Here is a 22,903-nt window from a genome sequence, read left to right as displayed (position 1 = left end):
GTGATGAGGATGAATGTGGGAAAAAGATAAAGGGGGGAAACAAAGTCTTCAGGTAAATCTCGTGTCATTATAACCACTGTTCTTGCAAGTAAATGAAAAACATAATAACAATGTGGCTTGACAAAAGTTCATTTTAACTTCTTACCAATACACAAGGTACATGGTGATGTAGTGCTACTCATTAGTAGTAAGCAACATATCGCCACCCTCTTAAAATAATCGCCTAAGTCATTCTTTTACATTTTTTTTTTGCATATATCATCTCCTCATGATGCTGACCACCTCTGGCAAAATTGCCTCAGTTAAACAGATTGTGTCATTCTTCCCTTTTAGTAGAAATTTTCTATATCAAGAGTGTGTCAAATGGTTCAGTTTTTGTGTTTCCTGAAAAATCTGAAAAAATGACTTAGGCGGTTATTTTAAGAGGATGACGATATTACATATATTGTACCATTTCCAGATAGTAAACACTGGGACACGGATTGTGTCACAAAGAGCAACCCGCGATTTTTTCCTCCGCACTTCCACTGCATTATTGATTCCCCGTAGCCGACTGGAGGGGGGAGTAACCCGGGCAGCGGGGGAGTGACCAACCCGGGATTTCCAAAATAAAAAAACGCAATAACGTCACGGGGAGAAAAAGAAAGCGAGAGAGAGAGATGTAAGGAGAGAGAGAGAGAGAGAGAGAGAGAGAGAGAGAGAGAGAGAGAGAAAGGGAGGGAGGGAGGGTGCGATGGAGCTCCGCAGTAAGTAAGTGGATGAATCCCAGTAGTGTGTCAACACTGTGGGAGCCGATCAGACCCACGCTCCTGCACCTGCCTGTAGTGGCTTCGTGTTTTGTTTTGTTTTTGTTATTGCTAGAAACAAATTTTTAAAAACAACCCAAAACATCGTGCACGCGCGTGCATGTGCGTGAAATAACTGAGCACGAGTGGCTGTGGCTGCAGCATGAACCGTCGGGAGAGCCCCGTCTGGTGCCCCGGGAGGAGGCAGGAGAAGCGGGTCGGGCAGACAAATAGCGCGGCTGCGCCTCAGCATCGCCCCGGGTCCGGGTCCGGGTCCGGGTCCTGGTCCGGGTCCTGCGGTGCAGAGTCCGGGCCCTCGCAGAGGAGGACAGCCCGCAGCGTAAGGCACCTGGAAGGGGTCCTGAAGAAATACACCAACCTTCTCCAGGGATGGCAGAGCAGGTGAGTCACCGGATCCATGCAATGCGAGTGTGTGTGTTTTTGTTCTGTTTTATTCATCCTCCTGCCCATCATCGAACAGCTTCCCTGCAAGTTCCCTCTTGGAAAGTGCTTGCTGATTGTCCAAGCTTTCAGAACACCCCCAAAAAAGCAAGTAAGGCTGGCAGGAAAAGCAAATACAATAAGGTTTGAAAGTAGATCTGGGAATTTCTCCACTTTAAAACATTGCTACCCGGGGGATTGTTCTGTCTTAAGTGATTCATTTCCCAGGAAATATTACACAGATTTGTCACTGTCGCATGTTAGAGTGCTGGATTTTGTGCAGATCCTGTTAGAGCTTTATTCCAGACTAGGCTTCTGGCGGGAGTGACATTGTAGTTTATATCTTCAGATTTTTGAATGAGACTGGTTTTAGATGATCCCTCCCACAGAAACCTGTGAACTTTTAAGAAGCTTTGCAAACATTCGGGAATGAAGAGGAAAATTTTGTGGAGTCTTGATATAAAAATATGTGCTTTTCATTTTTCTACATGATTCCTAGGGTCATTTGACACTTGACCCATGGAATAATAATTGTGATTTTCTGTATAGCTGTTTTCAAAACATGATCGTTTAAACATAAGGAGACAGCCATTGCGTTTAATGTATGATCAAAATCGGCAAGTAAAAAATAAAATAATTATGAGAGAGCGGCTTGATAAAACTAGGTCTTGAGAAAGTGAGTGAGAAGAAGGAACAGATGTGGTTCCTTAGGAAGGTCATTCAGCAGCTGAGGAGACTGAAGGAATGTGGAAGCAGACTTACATAATAATGAGGGGAGGAAAAGAAAGTCTCCAAAAGTGAATGTTTTTTTTTTTAAAAACAGTTTTATTACTGTTACAGTTCTCATCGTAGCCAGCGTGGGGGATGATGTCACACCGTAACACCCCCCCCCCCCACACACACACACACAAACACCCGGCCCTTCCTCACTCGGCGCATCTCTTCCATTCATTCACTTTTAGCTTGTGATAGGTGATGTGTGGGTGGGTGTCCCAGAAGCACTGAATGAGTCATCCGCGATCAGGAAAGCCCTGCACATCTCTTCTATCGCTCCCCCCCGCCCCCCCCCCACACACACACACTCATCCTCACCCTCATCTCCCCGCATTATCTCTTCGTGTCCCTGTGGATCGATGGGAAAGTCATCCAAACGTGTAATAAGCTCCATGATCACACTTTTACAGTGTGTGGTATCTTCTGCGTCTTTCTCTCTCTCTGTCTCACGCACACACACGCACACACACGCACACACACGCACACGCACACACACACACACACACACACACACACACACACACACACACACACACACACACACACACACACGCACGTGGGCATGCACACTCGAGCGATTGACCTGTGAAGAGTGTTCGCACATATATTCTGTGTTTTGAGGGGACATATATCTTTTAAAATATTGCAGGATTTATCTCCTTCTTGTGAATCAAAGCCTGTTCTTCTGATGTAAATCCTTCAGTTTGAATATTAACACTGGTTTCAATACTCAGTGAAGGTGAAATTGTGCTCATAATGAGCCTTGACTTCAGGAAACATATGGAAATCCAACATTCCCTCAAGTGATGGAAACCTCATTGTGTGTGTGTGTGTGTGTGAGTGTGTGGGCAAGGATAAGTGTGTGAGAAGGCCGTGAACGTCTGCTCCAGTGTGGGTTTGAATATCTCCATTGCTCACCAACCCCTGAACTGTGCTTTCATTTCACATTCTATGGGAGCGTGCTGAGCCGGGAGACAGACAGTGGAGCGAAGCAACAGTGTCATGTTTGGATCATCCCACTGATTTGGCTGCTGTTGTGACAAGGTGGTTTGCAGAGATTAATGCTGTGGAAAGTTGAAGCGGCGTTCGCTGTGGCAGCCGGACGTATGGTCTGCCGGTCTGCGTTTGTGGTGTGGTATCGTGCACTCTGACCCCTGGCCTGTCCACGGCTTCATGGTTTCCTGGTCACTGTTAGCAAGCACATTATTAAAGACAATCAGAAAGTTGACATGACACACATTGAGCCCTTCCTCATTTTGTCAGCTAGTTTTGAACGAGTTATGACTTTTATCTAGTGAGTCTGAATGAAAAGCCCCCGAAAATCTCTTTCCTGTACTTGTTTAACTTGTCATCATTGCCTTAAGCATTCTTCCCTACCAAGTCAGTGCAAACCCATTTGTGAAAACCTATAAAACACATAAACCTGATCTTTTTACTGTCAGCAGATATATATCATAATATGAGGGTAAAGTAGGGGGACAATACTGAGGAGTTAATCAGTATGGTTTTGAATCTGTGGCATTGAGAAAAAGACGGGAAGCAGAGCTGGAGGTTACAGAGATGAAGGTGTTAAGGTACTCTTTGGGGGTTACAAGGATGGACAGGATCAGGAATGTGTCCATCACGGGGAGTGCACATTAGATTTTTTGGAGATAAGGTCAGTTTGGGATGGCTAGGACAGTGAATATATTGGGAAGATGCTATAATTTATCCTTTATTAATCTCCATGGGGAAATTTATTATCTGCAATCAACCCATCATGGATGAACCATGAGCATTAGGCTGCTGTCCACCAGCACCAGGTTGGAACATACATCGCAAAAGGCCATCGAAAAGGTTTGAACTGGAGGACTAGAGGAAGACCAGAGAGGAGATTGATGGATGGAGTGAAAGGGGACATGGAGTTAGTTGGTGTGAGAGAACAGAATGCAGAGGAGACGGTTAGATGGAGGAATATGATTGGCTATTGCGACCCCATAAGGCAGCTGCCGAAAGTAAAACAAGAAGACCGAAGAGTTAGTCAAACTCTTTCACCAACTCTTCGGCAAGTCTCTCTGGATGCTTGTAAGGTTTAATCCTCTAGACAATAGACTCACTTTCGGAGAGACCGAATTCACATTGTCCTCCAAATAATTATTTTGGAAAATTTGAATTTGTATTCCTCCTGCGTTACTATGCTACTTAAGTTTTTTTTTTTTTAAATTTGAATTAATATTTCTCATGCGTGATTATGTTACCGTGATCTTGAGCTTCGCTGGAGGAAATATTTCCCTGGAGTGAAGCTTAACTCTGAAATGCCTCAAAGAGCTTGCCTAATGACTTTCATGGCCTTAAATTACACGGGAAGTTGGAGGAAGCCGAACTCCTACAGGTCAAGCCTTCCGATGTAAGCTTTTACTGGCCGCAAGAGTATCTGCTGTTCATTCATTCATTCATTATCTAGACTTAGATGCTTATCCTGCTCTCAGAGGGGTTACTGGAGCCTATCTCAACTTCTTCTTCTTCTTCTTCTTCTTTCGACTTTTCCCGTCAGGGGTCGCCACAGCGAGTCAACTTTCTCCATCTAACCCTATTCTCTGTATCCTCCTCTCTCACACAACTACCTTCATATCCTCTCTCACTACGTCCATAAATCTTCTCTTTGGTCTTCCTCAAGACCTCTCGCCTGGCAGCTCCAATTCCAGCTTCCGTCTACCAATATATTCTCTATCCCTCCTCTGTACATGACCGAACCATCTCAGTCTGGCTTCTCTGACCTTCTCTCCAAAACATCTAACATGTGCTGTTCCTCTGATAGACTCATTCCTGATCCTTTCCATCCTGGTCACTCCCAAAGAGAACCTCAACATCCTCATCTCTGCAACCTCTAGTTCTGCCTGCTGTCTTTTGGTCATTGTAACAGTTTCTAGTCCATACATCATCGCTGGTCTCACCACTGTCTTGTACACATTTCCTTTTATTCTGGCTGAAAGTCTTCTATCACGTAGTACCCCTGACACTTTTCTCCACCCATTCCAACCCGGAGTCTATCTCAACTAATGTAGGCCAAAAAGCAGGGTTAACCCTGGACCGGTTGCCATTCAATCTCAGGGCTACACATAGAGATATACAATCATTCACCCTCTCATTTACACATCTGAGCAATTTTGGGGTCTCCAATTAACCTGCCGTTTGATTCTGGACAGTAGGAGGAAACTGGAGACCCAGTGGACACCCATGAAGACACGGGGAAAACATGCACAACAACACAAGAAAGGCCCCTTGGAATCAAACCAGGGACATTCTTGCTGTGCAGTGGTAGTATTATCCACTGCTCCACTGTGCCACCCCAATGTATGTTCCTCTAACACAAATTTCCTCTCTTAAAGAACTAAATTCATAACAGCAGGTTGTAGCTTGCACGCTTTCTTGCCATCTTGCCATATGGGTAATCCTCAGCCATAGAGCATGTGATGCTGCACAAATAACATAATAATGCCAGTTGCCACAAAAGTGCTGCTAATGACAAGTTGCAGGGGATCTACTTATGGGCAGAGATACCATGAAGATGCCAATGTGGTCTTCTCCACCTGCTGACTGACAGGGTTCGAGAGCCAGCTTTGGAGAGAGAGAACGCCACCCGTGTTCTGTCTACAAAGGTTTGCTGCTTTCACTGTTGCGCGTTGTTGCATCAAATTACTTTTAAAAGCAGTAAAATTTAAAATCTGTAGGGGTAAGTTGCATTTTCCTTTAATGGCGAGTTGTGTTTTTTATTCAAGGAAAATGCTTATTTTGATCAACATTTAGAGGAAATGAGTTGATACTGAATATCAGAACCACAGTGTCATCCTGCTGGGAGCAAACAATTTTTTATTTTCCTATGCAACGGTAAGCTGTACATTTTTAAGAGGACATTAGTTAAGCAGCAAAATCCTTTTTCTCTAATAACTTTTTTTTTTTTCAAGATTACTGTTTAACTGACATGTGACTTTGTGAAAGCCCAGAAAGCCTCTAAAACGGAACACTAAATCCTTTCCTGTCACCAATTTTTTCTGTCTGTGTTTGTATGTCATCTGACTATAAAACAGTGTAATTATGTGTTCTTCATGTTTTGTTACATTATGGTATCTTTGAGTAAATAAAACAAATAAAAGCTTTATATCGATCTGTTTATCTCAGCCTCTTATAGTAAAAACAAAGTTAAATGCTATGCCAACTGTGAAAAGACTATAAACCCATTGTTGTAATTTTTTTGGACCTCAGATTTCAGAGGGATGAGAAACAAATAATTAATATATAAGAGAAAACAAAAGTGATAAGATCCTTTCCAGTGACATATGGTCTAACTCATGTGAGGATGCTTTGACTGGGTGAAAGGTAAGCCGGAGGCTGGCTTTCCTGGATGCGTGCCGTCTTTCTGTTTTGATGCTGCAGTCTAATGGGGGAGTGGGCTGTCCTCCCAGCGGGACACGTGCACGACATGCTCCAGTTGGTTCATTATTGTCAGCTATGTTCTGCTGGGACGGAAGGATGGAAAATGTCTACCTGTCAGAGAAACAGTAATGCGTGAAAGCTGTTTTTTTGACTTCTGAATCTCTGGATTACCTATTTATATTGTTAGCGTCAACATTTCTATCTCTGTGTCATCTCCTTAAAACGAGTACGATTTTTAAAAAAAAATATTGAAAACATTTTAAACTTTTTAACAACCTTTGGTTGTGAAGCCACATTTCATGGGCACTTCTTCATTTCTTCATCTATCTCAATTGGTCCAAATCTTTGGACTTTTACATTTGTGACCTTCTCAAACAGGCTAGGGTTTGGTAACACTTTGTTTTAATCATGAATTTAGTTAGTTATTGACATTATTATTATTATTATTATTATTATTATTATTATTATTATTATTATTACTATTATCATTATTATTATTATTGTTGTTGTTGTTGTAATTATGATTATGATTATTATTATTATTATTATTATTATTTGACTTGTTGATCTGTTTTGTTTTTGTGATTTGGCAAACATGAAAAATTCAAATTCTTATGGGCTTGTATCGTGGTACTCATTGTGGGGAATTTAGAAGAGTGACAGGGATGAGTTACGAAAATAATAGTACTGTTGCTGAAATGGAATATTTCAGCTATGAGACTTCTTAAATTAGCTTTTCACATCAACAGTTACTCACAGTCTGACATGAAATACCAGTACTGCAGCTGACATCGTGCTCTCTTGCTTCTAGTCCAACCCTTTTCATTCCCTGTGAAATATGAGAAACCAATGTGCAACATTTTGAAATTGCAGGAAATAAGCTCTTGCGCCAAAGAGGAAATATATGAATTTGTCCGTCCTTGGCAGATATGTAATTTGTAACTATTATGATGTAATTATGTAATTAATGTCCATGTTGGACATGATACATGCTTTACGCCATACACTCCTGCGATAGATGTCACAGTGGGATTTATGTTCCAAAATGTCATTTATAAGGCAACACTTCAGACGTCCTACAAATTCAGTGCAGGGATGTGAAGAGCAGAGCAGTGATACAAGCAGCCTCATTCTTCTGCTGCTTAATGTTTGGGAAATGACAGACGGATTAGGACTTCATCTTCCCCTTCACGCACACGTACTTCAACAATTCATCCTTTATCGCTTGAGCTTCATCACCCTCCTTGCTACACTGTCCATCCTCATTCTTTCCTCATTCACCCCCCCACCCCCATCAGCAGGTCTCATCTGTGCTTAGAGATGCCGTTCCGAGACCATATTGAACACTCGAGGGTAAAACCATTCCGCAAGTTGCATATGGAATCTGGTGTGGCAATGAAATAAAATTCGTCTTCACTCTCTTCATCCATCGAGAATGCTGACTGAGCAACATGAAGCCAGCAGTAGTTGTGATGATTTGTCTTTAGCAGGGTTTTTTCTTCTTACACAGTTACATCACATGGACTGGTTTTCCTTTAGGGCTGCCATGATATATTTGATTTAATTTCAGGGTAAAAAAATATTTGCTACTGCTATTATATATATATACACAATATATACATATATTCACAGTAAATATGGCTGTTGCCTGTTGGTTTTGTTGATCATCCGATAGCCACAGGAAGAAACATGCACACACATATAATACATGCATACCAGTATGTTTTATTATCAGTGTTTATGAGAAAATAATGCAGCCAAACATTAAGATTCTGACAGCGTCAATTTACTTTTTTCCAGTAATTTAATGTAAATTTGCAAAATGTCCCTTTCAGTATTGCACTTCAATAGGCAAACATAGAGTCATTCATTTTTAAAAAATGTGTATTATTTACACATTTGACAGATGTTGCTGTAAATCCGATTGGTTCTGACTGTCGCTACTTCTTCTATGCCAGTATTTTGTATGGACCTTTTTTTTTTGGTAAATAATCATTTTTTGTATATTTTTATGATGTTGTGCAGATTTAAGCATTTCCATTTTGATGCCGAGCCAAATCCTTATCTTTTGCTCATCGAAGTTGCTGTCAAATTAAGTTTGAAAGGCAATGATGAAAAAAAATCTGGATTGATTTCAGTCTCAATTTTACTTTGTTATTGTCATTTTTCGCTGGGGTTGGATGGGATGGGGTAAACATTATGTCGTTTTAGTGATCTGTGCAAAAAATGGTTTTATTATGTGTTAAGAATATTATTTTTCAGTTGGGTTCATTTATAATAGTTGAACGTGACAAATCTTGGATTGTGACAATCAGACCTGACCCGATATTTGCCGACTCATTTTCCCGCTACTTTAAATTTAGTGTTTCTCTGCACCTCCAGCTCTTTCTGTTATGAATTGGTCACCATTCCAGGCAAGAATGGAGAGAAATGGTCTGTTATTTAAAAATGGTTCTTCAATACCCTTTTTCATAATTTGAGAACGTTGTTAGAAAAGTACAGAAAGAGTCTGAGGGAGTGTCATTGTGCCTTTGACGATCTAGAAAAATATCTGTCAGGGTGCTGATGGAGGAACTGTTGCCTTGTATTAGAAGTCTGGAATGGCAGAGGATTTTGACAAAGTGTTAGAGGACATATACGAGAGCTGTAAGACAGTGGCGGGGCATGACGTAGGTGTGACAAAGAAGTTCAAGCTGGAGGCCGGAGAGCATCAGGGATCAGCTCTGAGCCTCTTCTTGTTCACCAAGGTGATGCACGGGCTGACATATGATGTTAGATGTGGATTTCCGTGGATCATGGTGTTTGCAGATGACATTGTGATCTGTAGTGAGAACAGGGAGCAAGTGGAGGAAAGTCTAGAGAGTTTAAGGCATGTCCTTGAAAGGAGAGGAATGAAGGTTAGCCACAGCAAGACAGAATACATTTGCGTGAATGAGGAACTCAAGAGGAACGGTGAGGTTACAGGGAGAAGAAATAAAAAAGGTGGAGAATTTCAAGTGCCAATGTTAACAGCCAAGAGCAATGCAGAGTGAAGAAAATAAGTTGAGAAATATGTGCAAGCAGGTTGGAACTGATAGAGAAAAGTGTCAGGGTATAAATAAAGATTATTAGCCAGAATGAAAGGAAAGGTGTAAAAGACAGTGATGGTGTATGGTTTAGGGACGATGGCATTTAGGAAAAGACAGGAAGCAGAGCTGGAGGTGGCATAGACGGAAATGTTGAGGTTCTCTTCGGGAGTGACGAGGATGGATAGGATAAGGAATGAGTTCATCAGACATCACATATTTGGTGTCTTGGAGATAAAGTCAGAGAGGCCAGACTTTGACGATCGGGACATGTACAGAGGAGTGATAGTGAATATATGGCAGAAGGGCGCTTATATTGGAATTGCCAGGCAGGATGCCCAGAGGAAGACAAGTGATGAGATTTATGGATGAGGTGAAAGGACATGAAGTTAGTTGATGAGAAAGAAGTGCATGCAGAGAATAGGATTAGATGGAGGTATACTATTGGCTGTGGCGACCAAAGCATGCCCGGTAACTTACATGATCCGAATTACATGTGAGGTCGGTAGGACAAGAAAAGATTTATTGATAGAGTGAAAGACAACAGAACCGGATGCAGAGAATATGGTTAGATGGAGGCAGATGACTTGCTGTGCTGATCCCTACAGAAGTAGCTGAAAGGAGAAGAAGAAGAAGCTGTAGTATTAGTCTCCTAATGTACCGTACTGTCTTTAATAGCAAATGTTTCTCGAGTGTGAGTGATGTGAAGTGAGAGGACGAACTTTGGCTGTACACCTACACATATACCAGATATAATACTGCAAATATAAAGTAACAAATGTCAAGTGATAAGGTAATTGCTGTAACTTTTAAATTGAAATGGACCATTGGTTGAATCAAAATTGTAGATATGCACTAAATGCTACTTTTATTTTTGTACTACATGGTCTTATATCAATATTTAACCCAATAAATACAACTATAAATATCCTTTAAAATGTGTAAAATGAAAAGATCCACTAACAGATGATCAGATTAATCTGTCATGTAGTGATTTAGCAGTGCCTCAGTGATAGATATAACCTCAGAAGTGAGTATTATAGTACTAAACCTGGGATTGTTATCTCAGTCAAAATGTTATCATTGCAACGACACATGTTTGAACTGCCGAATAAACATTGTCGGGTCCTTCCTGCTCAGTATCCAAGGCTCATAAATGTACGGAGTGAGGAAACAGGTGGGCTGCTTCACGGCAGCTCCATCACACCCCGGACACAAGTTGTTCCAACTCCTCCCTCCCAGTAGGAACAACATAGTACTGAGTGCCAAAACATAAGGAGAAACATAAACAGGTTCCTTGGTCACGCCACCTCTCTGACAAACATTTAATCAGTCAGCAGCATCAGAAAAAGACCACAGACAATAAACACATCACACCGATTTCCAAATAGTGTAGTAGCTGTAAATTTGTCTTTGCTGCTCAAGCGTTCTTCCTGTAATACTCACATGACAGTTCAGATCTAACACGGGCAGGTGACGATAAATGTCTGACAAATCCTACTAAATAAATCAAAATCATTATTTTCTTATTATATTAAAAATGTTTTCTTGTTTGTCAGCCTTTGCTGCCCTACAACACTCCAAAGATGCACAGAAGCCTATGTAAGATAATATACACATAAGGGATTCATTCACCCATACTGCATCACTTCTGCACTGGGGACAAAAAGTGTCAATAATATTTTATTTTTATCCACCAGATGTCTGCATTTCCAGCACTGTTTGAGTAGATTTGTATCTGTATCAAATTGTGGAATAGATTGCGGTAGACAGAGAGATTTAGGACAAAATACTGCTCATATGAGCAAGAGGCCAAGGTCTTAAGATTTGCACTTTCTTGCCGAAACCTCAGGGTCAATGTGCGGGACTCAGGGGAAACTAAAGAGCCGCGGGCCACCCATGGTGAAAGGTCAAAGGTCGCTGGAGAACTGCAGAAAACATGTTTTGGACTAAGGGAATGCTGTATTTAAGAAATGCTTTGTTGAAAGATCATTTGACCCACATAATGGCAATTCTCGCCTTATTATTCTTGACATGACTTAGAAAGAGGTGATGTCTCCGAGCCAAAGGAGCCTGACAAACAGCTTTCCGAAAAGAAGTTAGAGGCTTGTAAAATGTGAATAACACCTTATATTCACATTTTAAGTCAACGCTTGTACAAATGATGAGGTAAATAAGCAGTTTAGATCTTGCTGATAACAGAATAATAAATCACCGAGAGCCATTAAACAAATATTTTTGCAACGGTTGAATGCTTCGATGGCTTGCTGCTGGTGCAGCAGGCAATTGTCATTAAAAAGTGTATTTATCTTTTATGGAATTTAGAATTACCGTTGAGAATAATCAGTTAGATTTAATAAATGAGAGTGAAATGTTTTTCCACATTGAGTAAATAGAAATACACCTTCCTACATATTACAGTGTGAAAATAGAAAGGATGAGCAATAAATCAGGTAAGTTTACTGCCCAGTTATATTATGAGACTGTTGTCTTGTCTTTGCATGATGCCAGTAGAAGTGACCGATATAAGTATGTCTCAATTCAGCTCTTGTCACTGCAGTCCCTGGAGCACATCTGCCCTCTCAGCCTAATGTTCCCCCACATCAGCAAAATACATGCTCTCAGGAAGTTGGCAAAGGAGGTTGTTGGGAGTTTTGGCATGAAACAAATGACATTGAGACAAGAGATGGGATAAACCAGGGGGAGTGAACCCTGACGGACACTCTCGTAGATCCTAGTTTTATAGCCTTTAATGGTGATAAAGTCTTTGACATCAAAGTATTTTCCGGGAGACTCTCAAAAATGAATTGACAAGTTATGTAAATATTCCCTGTTTATACTGAGATGGCCTCCTTGTAAAACCTTTATTTCTGTCTCTTGCAGGTATTTTGTTCTGGACCCGGAGATTAATCAGCTTCACTATTACCGCAATGAACACAACAAAAGCCAACGTCCCCCCCGCGGATCCCTTGCTCTGCTTGGGGCCATGGTGGTGTCTAGTGATGAGTCTCCCCACATGTTTACTATTTACTCCACCAGTGGGGATTCCTATAAGCTCAGAGGTAAGTGAAAAGACTTAAATTACTGCTTTTGATGATGATGGGTGCAACTGCAAATATTGTTGCATGGGCCTGTTGAAAATGATAGTCACAGTTTGTTTTGGGAGGTGTTTTTCAGTATATTCTTGACTAAAACAAAAGAAAAAGGCAGAAGTTACTGATAGCTTTATGATGGGTTGGCTATTTTCTGGCTCAAGTTCAGAGACATTTCTCACAGCAGGAAGCACTGACACAGTGTCTTGTCTGTTTTTGTTCTTCCCAGCATCAAATGCTGAGGAGCAGGAGTTATGGATGACTCAGCTGCAGCTATGTTCCCGACGGCACTCTGACAGTAATGCTAAGGTAGATACACACGCGAGAGCGCGCGCACACACACACACACACACACCCACACACACAGGCACGTACACAGTAACAAATAAGTACGACATAAAGCAAGCACTTTAAAGGTGAGTACCTAAGTTGCTGAAGAAAAAATAATCTCGGGACTTAAAACTTCCCTTCAATGCCTCCTTATTGGATTAGAGCTTGGAAGGAACTGAGAAGTGCTCTGAGCCACTCAGACATGTTTGGTTTTAGGATATAATACTGGCAGAGTTATTTTTTGTCATTATTATTCTTTATCCATCGCCCTGAGAGATGCTCTACACACCTTATCACAGAAATGGCTGCTGCTCCTTGACACTGTTTTGTACTTCCAGATGTATTAAATTCAATAAGGTGGACTGTGACAAGCAAGGAACCAGAGCAAGTCTCTTCTAAATGTACTAACAAGAAAAACACATTAGTCATGAGCTTTGATGCTGTAGGTTTATTTGTGCTTTAATGCGATTACTTAGAATAATTTTGTCTCTGGTTTCATCTGACCACTAAAAAGCATCTGAATAATACACCAGCTCCAGTGAACTATTTCGGTGCACATTTCAGCAGATACATGTGCAGCGTGTGATTGTCTATTTGTAATAAAGCCGACCCACAGCCTGCAAATAATGTCTTTCTAGACAAGTTATGTCATTTGTTGCAAAGCAATCAGAGACTCTTATATGGTCCAAGTGTAAAATTAGGTCTGTCTCTATATATCAGCACAATGAGTGACTGCTGGGCCAACTGGGGCAAGCACAGCCGGGCTCTGTCAAAATATATTCTGCAGTGATCAGATAATGATATATTGTAAAATTCAAGCGCACGCTTCATGGTCATTGCGCATGTGTGGTTTGATGAAAAGGCATTAACTCATTCATCCACTTTATCTGTGCTCTATCACAAATAAGGCCTGATGTCTGGCTAGTGTTACGTAGGGGACATAGAGCAGACCATGAATAGTAATAATAATAATAATAATGATAATAATAATAATAATAATTGTTTTTTCCCAGTGTAACCCCAGATCTTGATCCCTAGTATTAACTTGTTACTACTGACAAAAATAATAAACAATTTGAGCTCCGTCACCTGCACAGTAATTGTTTTTTAATAATTAATGTTTGATAGGAACATTTTTATTCAGCCGAATATAAAAAGAACAAGGCTGAAAGAGCAGCTTTGATTTCAAGGCTCTCAAGCTGAAGCTCTTTCTCAGCTTCGAAAACTTCGGATGTCAGCAGATGTGCCTTTTGCAAATGCGGGCAATAAAAAGCAGACGGCTGATGTCAGCGTCACCTCAGTGTCACTCGTGTGTGTGTGTGTGTATATATATATATATATATATATATATGTGCGTGTGTGTGTGCATCTGTGTATATGTTTGTGTGTGTGTTTGTAAACTGCCACATTTGAACGGGACTTGTTAGCAGCGTCTTCCATTCTCATGCCAGCTCGCTGTTTTCTCCTGTCAATCCATCTTTCTTTGACTATTTTCACACATCTTGCATTTTCTGAACAGATGGGAAGGGGGGGGGGTTACACTCTAACTAAAATTTAACTCGTGTATGCACAATTTCCTCAAATACTTTCCAGGCTTATCAAGTTGATCAATGTGAAGTTGAATTTCCCTCAACTCACTGCAAAATTTCACTGTGCCTGCATAATGACAATTAACAATCTGGAATCTTGAATCTTGAACATATTTGAAGATCACACACAAGAAACTTGTGTGGAATAAAACTACTAAGGATATGAGATGTCAGCGATGACATCACCTGCAAATAAAGTTTCATATATATACGATTGAGGGTGTTCATCAATGAACTGCCACCAACTGCCACCAGAAAATATGAGGTACAAGGTCAAGTCAGGAGAACCGGGGGTGGACAAAGAAGTAGACCGTTAGGTAAAAGAAGAGAGAAATGGGTCAGCAGCTAGAATGGGGGGGTCTAAAATGTTAATTTGCATGTTACTATTTTATGACTGTCAACATCCCTCTTTGTCTGGGTTGCAGTTGCTCTGGATGCCGTTAAAAATGGGTCTGCACATTTGCTGATGTTTTCAAGTTGCATGCTTTGATTCCTCCTCAAGGTGAAGAGCCTGTGGTCTTAAGACAAGAGCTTTGTCATTGGAATAGGGGAATGGCAGGAATACTCATTCACCTCCTGCATTACAGAGGAAAGCTTCCCTTGCACATAACATTTGACTTAAGGAAGTGATTTGATTTGCTCATGCACTTTCATTGACCATCAGATTCACTCAATGATGAGATTGAAGTGTTGCTTTGCTTGTTTGTCAAAATCTTTCAAAGGCAGGTGGTGATTGACAGAGAATGGCAAATACATTTAATCTGGTGTTTGATCACGGATGGAGTCGTCGTCACACTTGAGCGGGTCACTCTATTTTTGCATCTTCTGCTGAGAATAGATCTATGCTGAATGTCATGATGCACCAACATCCAGTCATGAGCTTTTTAAGATGGTCCAATACTGGTGTATGGGTTTGACAAGAGAGATCCTGCAGCTGTTTGCCTTAAAATATGGTGATTTATCAGAAGCAAAATCAACTAAAGGTTGGGCTGTGCAGATTGATCATGCACCAGAGGCACATTTATAAAAACCCTTCTTTCCTTTTTGAGGGTTTGCGGTCCAAGAGCTCTAGGACCCAATCTCTGAAGGGGTGGAGTACTGGATTCACCTTTCTGTTCCAGAGAGTTTGAGAAGTTAAATCAGTTGTCCCCAAACTACGGCCCGGGGCCCGGATACGGCCCGCCTCCACATTTTGCCCGGCCCTGAACAATACCAGAGATGCATTATGATTTTTTCGTTTTCATTCTGGCTACGTAATCGTGACTTGTACATGCATAAAATGTAACATTCAATTCCCCCCTTCTGCAGTCTGTGCCTTATCTGAAACTCCTCCTTAAAAAAAAAAAAATCCTGGACACACCCCTGTCAAATAACACAGATTAATGGAAAAGATTAGGTAGGAGAAAAATAGATTGAGAATGCAGGGTATTTAACCTGCAGTGGACAATCGATAATTTTTTTGTTCAATTCATGGAAAAGGCTGTTTGTTTCATCTCTTGACAGATGAGACAAACAGCCTTTTAAGACATTATTCACTAATAATGTTATTATTTATTTTCAATTTTTTTTTTTTCTTGTCAAGATCGCAGAAAGGGTTAATTTTTTGTTATGCGTGGCTTTCTGGAAAACAATAAATGTTTACGTTTAGGCAATTCTGCGATGATCACATTTTTTGTTACAAACTGGCCCGGCCCCCCTGAGTTAAATGGTCAAGTGATTGGTTGCTCACCAGGGGTACATGTGTTCTCAGCAGTACCAATAGTGTTTGCTATGTCTTTGAAAGGATGTTAGAGTAGGTTTGAATAACATTTTGAAAATGGAGCACTGCAGAGTCCTCTGCAATGATCTTTGAAAATCAAAACCCTACTTGGAATGCTCAAAGCACTTTAATAGGTGTAAATGCAGTGGATCTCCACTTTTGTTTTCCAAGTGGCTGCTGCAGCATCTTGAACTCATGCTGACATGTCATTGCTGAGCTCTACTCCACATTGACAGTCGTGACCCTATGTCCTTTTTTTATTGCAATTTCAATTATGTGACTTGTGACTTGCACTTTTGTACTTTGTCTTAGTATCAAAAATTCCCTAAGCTACCAGTTAGACCCCTTTTTAAGAAAAAGTCTGGTACGTTTTATCCTGTTAAATTTGTGTTGGGAAAAGATTTTGTTCAAGACCACTTTAGAGGACTGTCTCAGAAAATTTGAATATTGTGATAAAGTTCTTTATCTTCTGTAATGCAATTACAAAACCAAAAATGTCATACATTCTGGATTCACTATAAATCAACTGAAATATTTCAAGCCTTTTATTGTTTTATAATAAATAAAATAATAAATAATAAATATAACTTTTTACAATATTCTAATATTTTGAGATAGGATTTTTGTGTTTTCTTAAGATGTAAGCCATAATCAGCATTATTAAAATAATAAAAGGCTTGCAATATTTCAGTTGATTTGTAAAGAATCCATAATGTATGACATTTTTGTTTTTGTAATTGCATTACAGAAGATAAAGAACTTTATCACAATATTCTAATTTACTGGGACAGTCCTGTATAAAATTGGTTGTTGCCTGCCAATAGACATAAAATCAAATTAATTGCTTAGGACTGTTTGCATAGCCTAGACAGCTAATACTTTAAAACACTGCAGCAGCTAACCCAACAACGCAGTGTAGGATGGATAAATTGCTGATAAACCAGCTGAGATGCTGTGATGCTACATTTGATGAGTGTGGCTAACTGCTAGTTTTAGCAACAGTTTTGTATTCTGTTGCAATAGTTTGTAGTAAAACTTTTTATCAAACAATATTTTGCCAACCATACAACAAACCAAATGTGCTTCCTTGATATAGATAATGTGGCAAATTTCAATACAGAATTTTACTCACAGATTCATATTTCCATGTAATGACGGTGCCGCAACTTAGTCATCTTATCTGTAGCCGATTCTCTGCCCTTATTAAATGTTAGGTAAATATTTTTATCCATTCTGCTCATGCAATACCTTCCTTGAACCATTGAGCAGTGGTTAGGTCAGCAGAGGGTTGCTGGTATGATCTCCACAGAGACTCCATTGCATTTTCATCTTTGCAGAGACACCCTGAAGCAATGGACATTTCAGCACCAAAACACAAGTCTTGCAAAAATGACCTAGGTAGGATTGAAGAAAAGGTTTACCTTCAAAAGGATTCGACCTTTTCGCTTGTCTGAATATACGTTTATTTATTTTTTTGACGAATCAAGCGTGAGTTCTGATTCAAGCAGGGGTCAAGTAGACCCCAGTCTTCTTGAAAAGTATGTTATAAGTTCCTTTTGGCTGCTTTGAATCAAGTCTTTGAATGGGGTTGAGAAAGTGCAAGGTGACCAGCAAATAGTTTAGACGAGTTTGTTTTTCTAGTATTTCAACGCACCAACCTCGAAATTATCTCCCTCATTCTTATACCTAAGATTGTTTGGCTGGTCAAATCATTCTGGGATCCCCTTGTCTCTTTTTCTGTACGATACGGCGTAATTTTTGAACATCTTCCCGTAAGAGGCAGCTGCAGCAAAGCTCTGGAGGGCCTGGCTCTCCCATTCTCCCAAAACAAAAGCTGTTATAAAACCAAGTTAACAATTCCTCTGTTAGAGCAGACAGCTTGTCAGCTTGTTAGACATGTGACACTGCGCCAGTGGGAGATGGGGAGCTAAGAAAAGCTTTTGCTGTATTGTCTACAAAAACAAAACGCTGGTTTATGAAATTTGGCTTCATGAAACTTCTCAGGACGATGACAACGGTAAAAGAAGAGCCAGGAAATTATATGGGCTTCACGGTGGATATGACTATGTGCTGATCTTCTTTGTTTTTATATTTGATGAAAGACAAAAATGGGTGATGGACCAGAAGCTGAAGCCGTTATTTTCAATAAAAGCCACAGGGATGGGTACATGATAGCTTTGCCTATTTGTGTGTGTGTGTGTGTGTGTGTGTGTGTGTGCGTATGCGCACAAATGTTTGGGATTCTGCACACATTATTTTAATTGTGAATGCAATATGCCTTGTTCTTCATATACTTTTAACTTTGTTTGTGGTATGACTCACCCTTCTGTGAGACTGGCGTGTGTGAGAGTGAGGCATGATCTGGCTGCCACTTGTGTGTGTGTTTGTGCACGCAAGTGAGCACGCGTATGTGTGTTATGCTTATCATACGAAAAGACGTAAAAGCTTTGTCCCAGTGTTGCCACAATATCTTTTGTCACGTAAGAAGGAAAAACAAATGAACTATACATGTATTTAATTTCTAATCTCTATCCCAATAAAAATTTACAGTTCACTGAAATAAACAATTTTGTTTTCAGCTGTTTGATGATACCAAAAGCAAAATGTACTTCTCTTTCTTTGCAAATCTCTTTAAGACAAGTCAGTTTTCTCACCGAGATTTTTTTTTTAAGCGGATTGTAAAGCAGTTATTCACATCAAGACAACCTTTTGTGAGTTTTGCCTTAAATTCCTTAAGATGATAGATTTATATCAAACTTTGGTTCACATTGGAACATCACGGCTGTTTCTTTTCGGTATGACCAGTATCAAAGGTATGTTGAAAGATGAGGCTGCAGTTGTTACCAAGGAGTACTTTGGGTTAGCAGATCAAAATGGAGCAAGTGATAGCTTTTATTTTGGCAGTATTGAATCAAACAATGATGCCTAGATTTGGATTACTGATGTTGTGCGGTATTTCATGCGTAATGGACCATCTCTCTAGTGAGGCCATGGAAATGCCTGTCTGTCGTGTGTGTCGCTGTGTGGTTGCATTATCCTTGCGCAAGACTCACTAGTCTTGGCATCTCCTTCTCCTCCATTAAGGTTGTTGATTTAGATCAAAGTTTTCTGAAATAAAAAAAAAAAATGTTGTGACATTCAACCGCCATCTGCGGTTTTAGTCCTCCCTTATAAGATAAGATAAGATAAGATAAGATAAGATAAGATAAGATAAGATAAGATAAGATAAGAACAACTTTATTAATCCCGAAGGAAATTGTGCCAGAATTACAGAAAATATAACAGTAATAAATAATAAAAAGAAAAGGCAGAATTAGAAATAAAAATAAACTATAAACTATAAAGTGTCTCAGTGAAACTATAAAGTGTCTTAGTAAACAAGTGATAAAACTATAAGTGTCTTAGTAACAAGTGAGGTAAGGAGTGCACAATAGTATGATAAAAGGAAAAATTGTAGTGTAGCTGTTATGAAATGAAATATTGCACAGTTCTGAATATTGCACGTTCTCACTACAGTATATGTTCATCTCAGTCGTAACTTTGATTTTTGGTAACTTTGGTAACTTTTTGCTTCTTGGTAATATGATCAACAAAGCTGGTGCTAGAACATTGCAATGAAGATTTTACTCTGAGCCGTGGATCAGCACCGCTGCTTTTAATCACCACTGACTCGCGACAAATGCATCCTCAATTAAAGATACTTCAATTTGTCACTTCAGTTGCAGTGGAGATTAAACCCCCCGTGCTGAGGTGACACACTGAGCACCACCAAAGCAAACACAAGTGTGTGGAACACGTCCATATCCCCTCCCCCCCCCCCCCCCCCCCCCGACCATGATGGATTCTGCCCGTAAGACTGTTAAAAACATTGCAGCATTGCTCGCATCACCGAGGAACGATCAATGGGTCGTGGCGCCAGTGGACAGAACGATCAAGGAAGGCATTGATATCTAAAATGCAGCGGATAGGAGGCTCAGAGATGAACCTTCCCCCACATGCAGCCACCCGATATCGGATTGCGGAACATGTGATAACCCTCTTCATGGCACACTTAGTTGTGGTTCAGAGATGCTTTGACATCATTTGCAATATCATGGTTAGTTTACCGATACTGAACCGTTTCAGATCAGATGTTGCCGTGTTCTTCATGAGAAGAAGTAAAAAGAATTACAAGAACAATATAAAAACACTAGCAAATCATGAAGATAAAAATATAGATAGGAAAAACACTATTCAAATACACAACTAAAAATATACAACCTCGATTGGAGTGCCTCAAAAACTGGCCGAGGATGTAGAGGTCTCAGAACCTGCTAGAGATGTGTGAGATCAATATATCCAATAGTGAAGGGATTTTTAGAGATAGACTAATTCTTTTCGGGGGGGTCTATACACAGCAGCTGAAGTTTACCAGCATAACTTTTACTGAGATGTCTTGTTGATCACGATAAAAATCCCCTTGAGTGAGTTGATTACGCAGCTTTGATTCTGTTTGGATGAATCTATGTATCTGTGTACCCTCTGACACACGTAACCACACAAACACAATTTTCATCCGTCTTTGGTTCCATCTTTGGCTGAACTACCCTTTTTTTCGCTAATAGCCTGTATTAGGTTGATACATTTCCATTTTCTTGGCATGCATTTTCAATTATTCATCCAATTCCAACTCTCCCACTTTTATTTCTACCTTTCTACTTTGTGATTTGAGGCCCAGGTCAAGAACAGCTGCTCCACCTTTCGTCACGATATTTCACTTCAACCTGCAGAAGGGGATTATAATTGTATATACTGTAAATGGCAGAAAAAAATAATAATGACATTTTCACACTTCAGTTTCTCAGCCAGGGAAATTACAGTGTATAGATTTAGAAAAAAAGTGCACCTGACACTGGTCCATAGTAAGAGTCTGAACCAAGGCTTTCATTGCTTTTTCTGTTTGACAAGTGTGTTGTCGTGTGACCACATCATTTTGGACGGTCAGAATATACATGATAGAACAATATAAACAGTAATATATGCATGTAATACTCCCTACAAAACCTTGGTAGTGTAAATAACTGTATGGAAGTGTCCTAAAGTAAAAATGTTGTAATGCTTGCAGCAATTTAATGCCATTATAACACCCCGCCTGCAAGAATAGAGATTAGCAGTAATAGTGTTAAGTGTCAAATGGTTATTAAAAGGTTAAGATTGTTATATCATCTCTATAGCCATGGTTAAACTTTGAGTGGGTATGTGAAAGACATTCATCACAGCTCATCTCACATCCTCATTAAATTAGCCAAGACGTTCCAGCAGCCTCGCTCTGCAGTGGCAACGCCAGAGCTAATTACCTCCCGGGATCACAGAAAAAATCCTGTCATTATCTCTTCCCCAGACTAGTCTTCCTCACTGCCTTTATTACTTATCCTCTGTTCTTCTTCATCTTGAAGATGTAAAACATTTCCGCGCACTTCCGGATGCCCCCTTTTTTTTTTTAAATTCCACCTTTCTCTGCCCTTCAAATTAAGAGCATAAGTTTTTCCATTGTATATTCTGCATCATCTAAAGCCAGCTGTGTTTTTTTCCTCCCCGCCGATCCTTTCCTCAAACAGTGGTACAAGTTGCAAAGGGTTTTGCAATTATTTAATAAAAAAAAAAAAAACACAGCCGTTTCCATTCCCATATTAATTTTTCTGGTGTCAACTTCTCATTTCCTTTAAAGGGCAGGTGTGCTTGCACCTTGGCAGATGCTATTTAAATGATGGATCCAGCACAAAGAACCAAATGGGTCACACTTTTTCAAGCTATAGGAATACGAGGGCATTCAAGATAAAAAAATGTATTTAAACATAAATGGCAACATTGCAGCATCATGTCCGCAAAAGGCGACTTTACCAACGAAAAAGTGACAAGTGGCGCCAAAAGATGTCTTGTATCGCTAGAAAGACAGTCCAGAGTTCCAGCCATAGCCAACAGTTTGTTTTTGAACTAGTATTAATGTTTTCAAGTTCATAAAAATGTCATCAAATTCTAATTTTAACGTATCCTTTTTTGGGATCACATTTTGTCTCCGTCCCCCTCATTAAAACCAAAGCTTTCTTTTTTTTTGTTTCAACTTTGACGTTGCTGACATTGTTAGTCAGCGGGAAAATAAAGCCGAAACATCCGTATCCCTATTTCTATGTCACAGTGGATGTTCCCCTGTCAGGTATTTCTCGCAAAAAAGTTAGGTGCGGCATTTCCCGAGATTTTTCACGATCTGAGTTTGTCTGTGCGCAGGCGGTGGGCCAGGCTCAGGAGCAGCAGAAGAACGTTGTGAACTCCATTGAGACCCTGTCCCCCCGAGGTGGACCCTTGTCTGCTCTTGATGAGGTAACACTTCATGCATTGTGTAAATAGAGCAAAAGAATACGGCAAGAAAACCCTTCAGCGTGTTTCCATACGAATGCAAATAGGTTCTCATCGCCTCAGAGTTGGTTGAGAAAAGTCATCAGAGAAACCGCGGCGCTTGACATTCTTTGAGGTTTTATCCAGAGAGATAGCTTGGCTTCGAACGGACGCTATCGTTTCTAATTCACTAGAACTTTGCTCTTCATTTCAGACGGCTTAGCGGAACTGTCTGTCCTGACACCAGGTACGCAGGGGCAGGACACTAAGTTAAAAATAACAT

The 22,903-nt window shown here is 40.2% G+C and overlaps 1 protein-coding gene across 1 annotated transcript in view; it reads left to right on the top strand.

Moving 5' to 3' along the window:
* osbpl10b (oxysterol binding protein-like 10b) overlaps nt 1-22,903 on the top strand; it is a 55,963-nt gene that overhangs the window by 859 nt on the left and 32,201 nt on the right. Inside the window, exons 2-5 of the mRNA XM_086154834.1 lie at nt 948-1,187; nt 12,362-12,540; nt 12,800-12,879; nt 22,513-22,605. Coding sequence (XP_086010960.1) covers nt 948-1,187; nt 12,362-12,540; nt 12,800-12,879; nt 22,513-22,605 — 592 coding nt within the window. The remainder of the gene's footprint in view (nt 1-947; nt 1,188-12,361; nt 12,541-12,799; nt 12,880-22,512; nt 22,606-22,903) is intronic.

Source organism: Fistularia commersonii, chromosome 11 (genome assembly GCF_037954325.1).
Source record: "Fistularia commersonii isolate RoL2024-O1a breed Wild chromosome 11, RoL_Fcom_v1.0, whole genome shotgun sequence".
Taxonomy (NCBI): Eukaryota; Metazoa; Chordata; class Actinopteri; order Syngnathiformes; family Fistulariidae; genus Fistularia; species Fistularia commersonii.
Note: the sequence above shows the minus strand (reverse complement) of the source record. Positions and strands in the feature narration are given on the sequence as shown.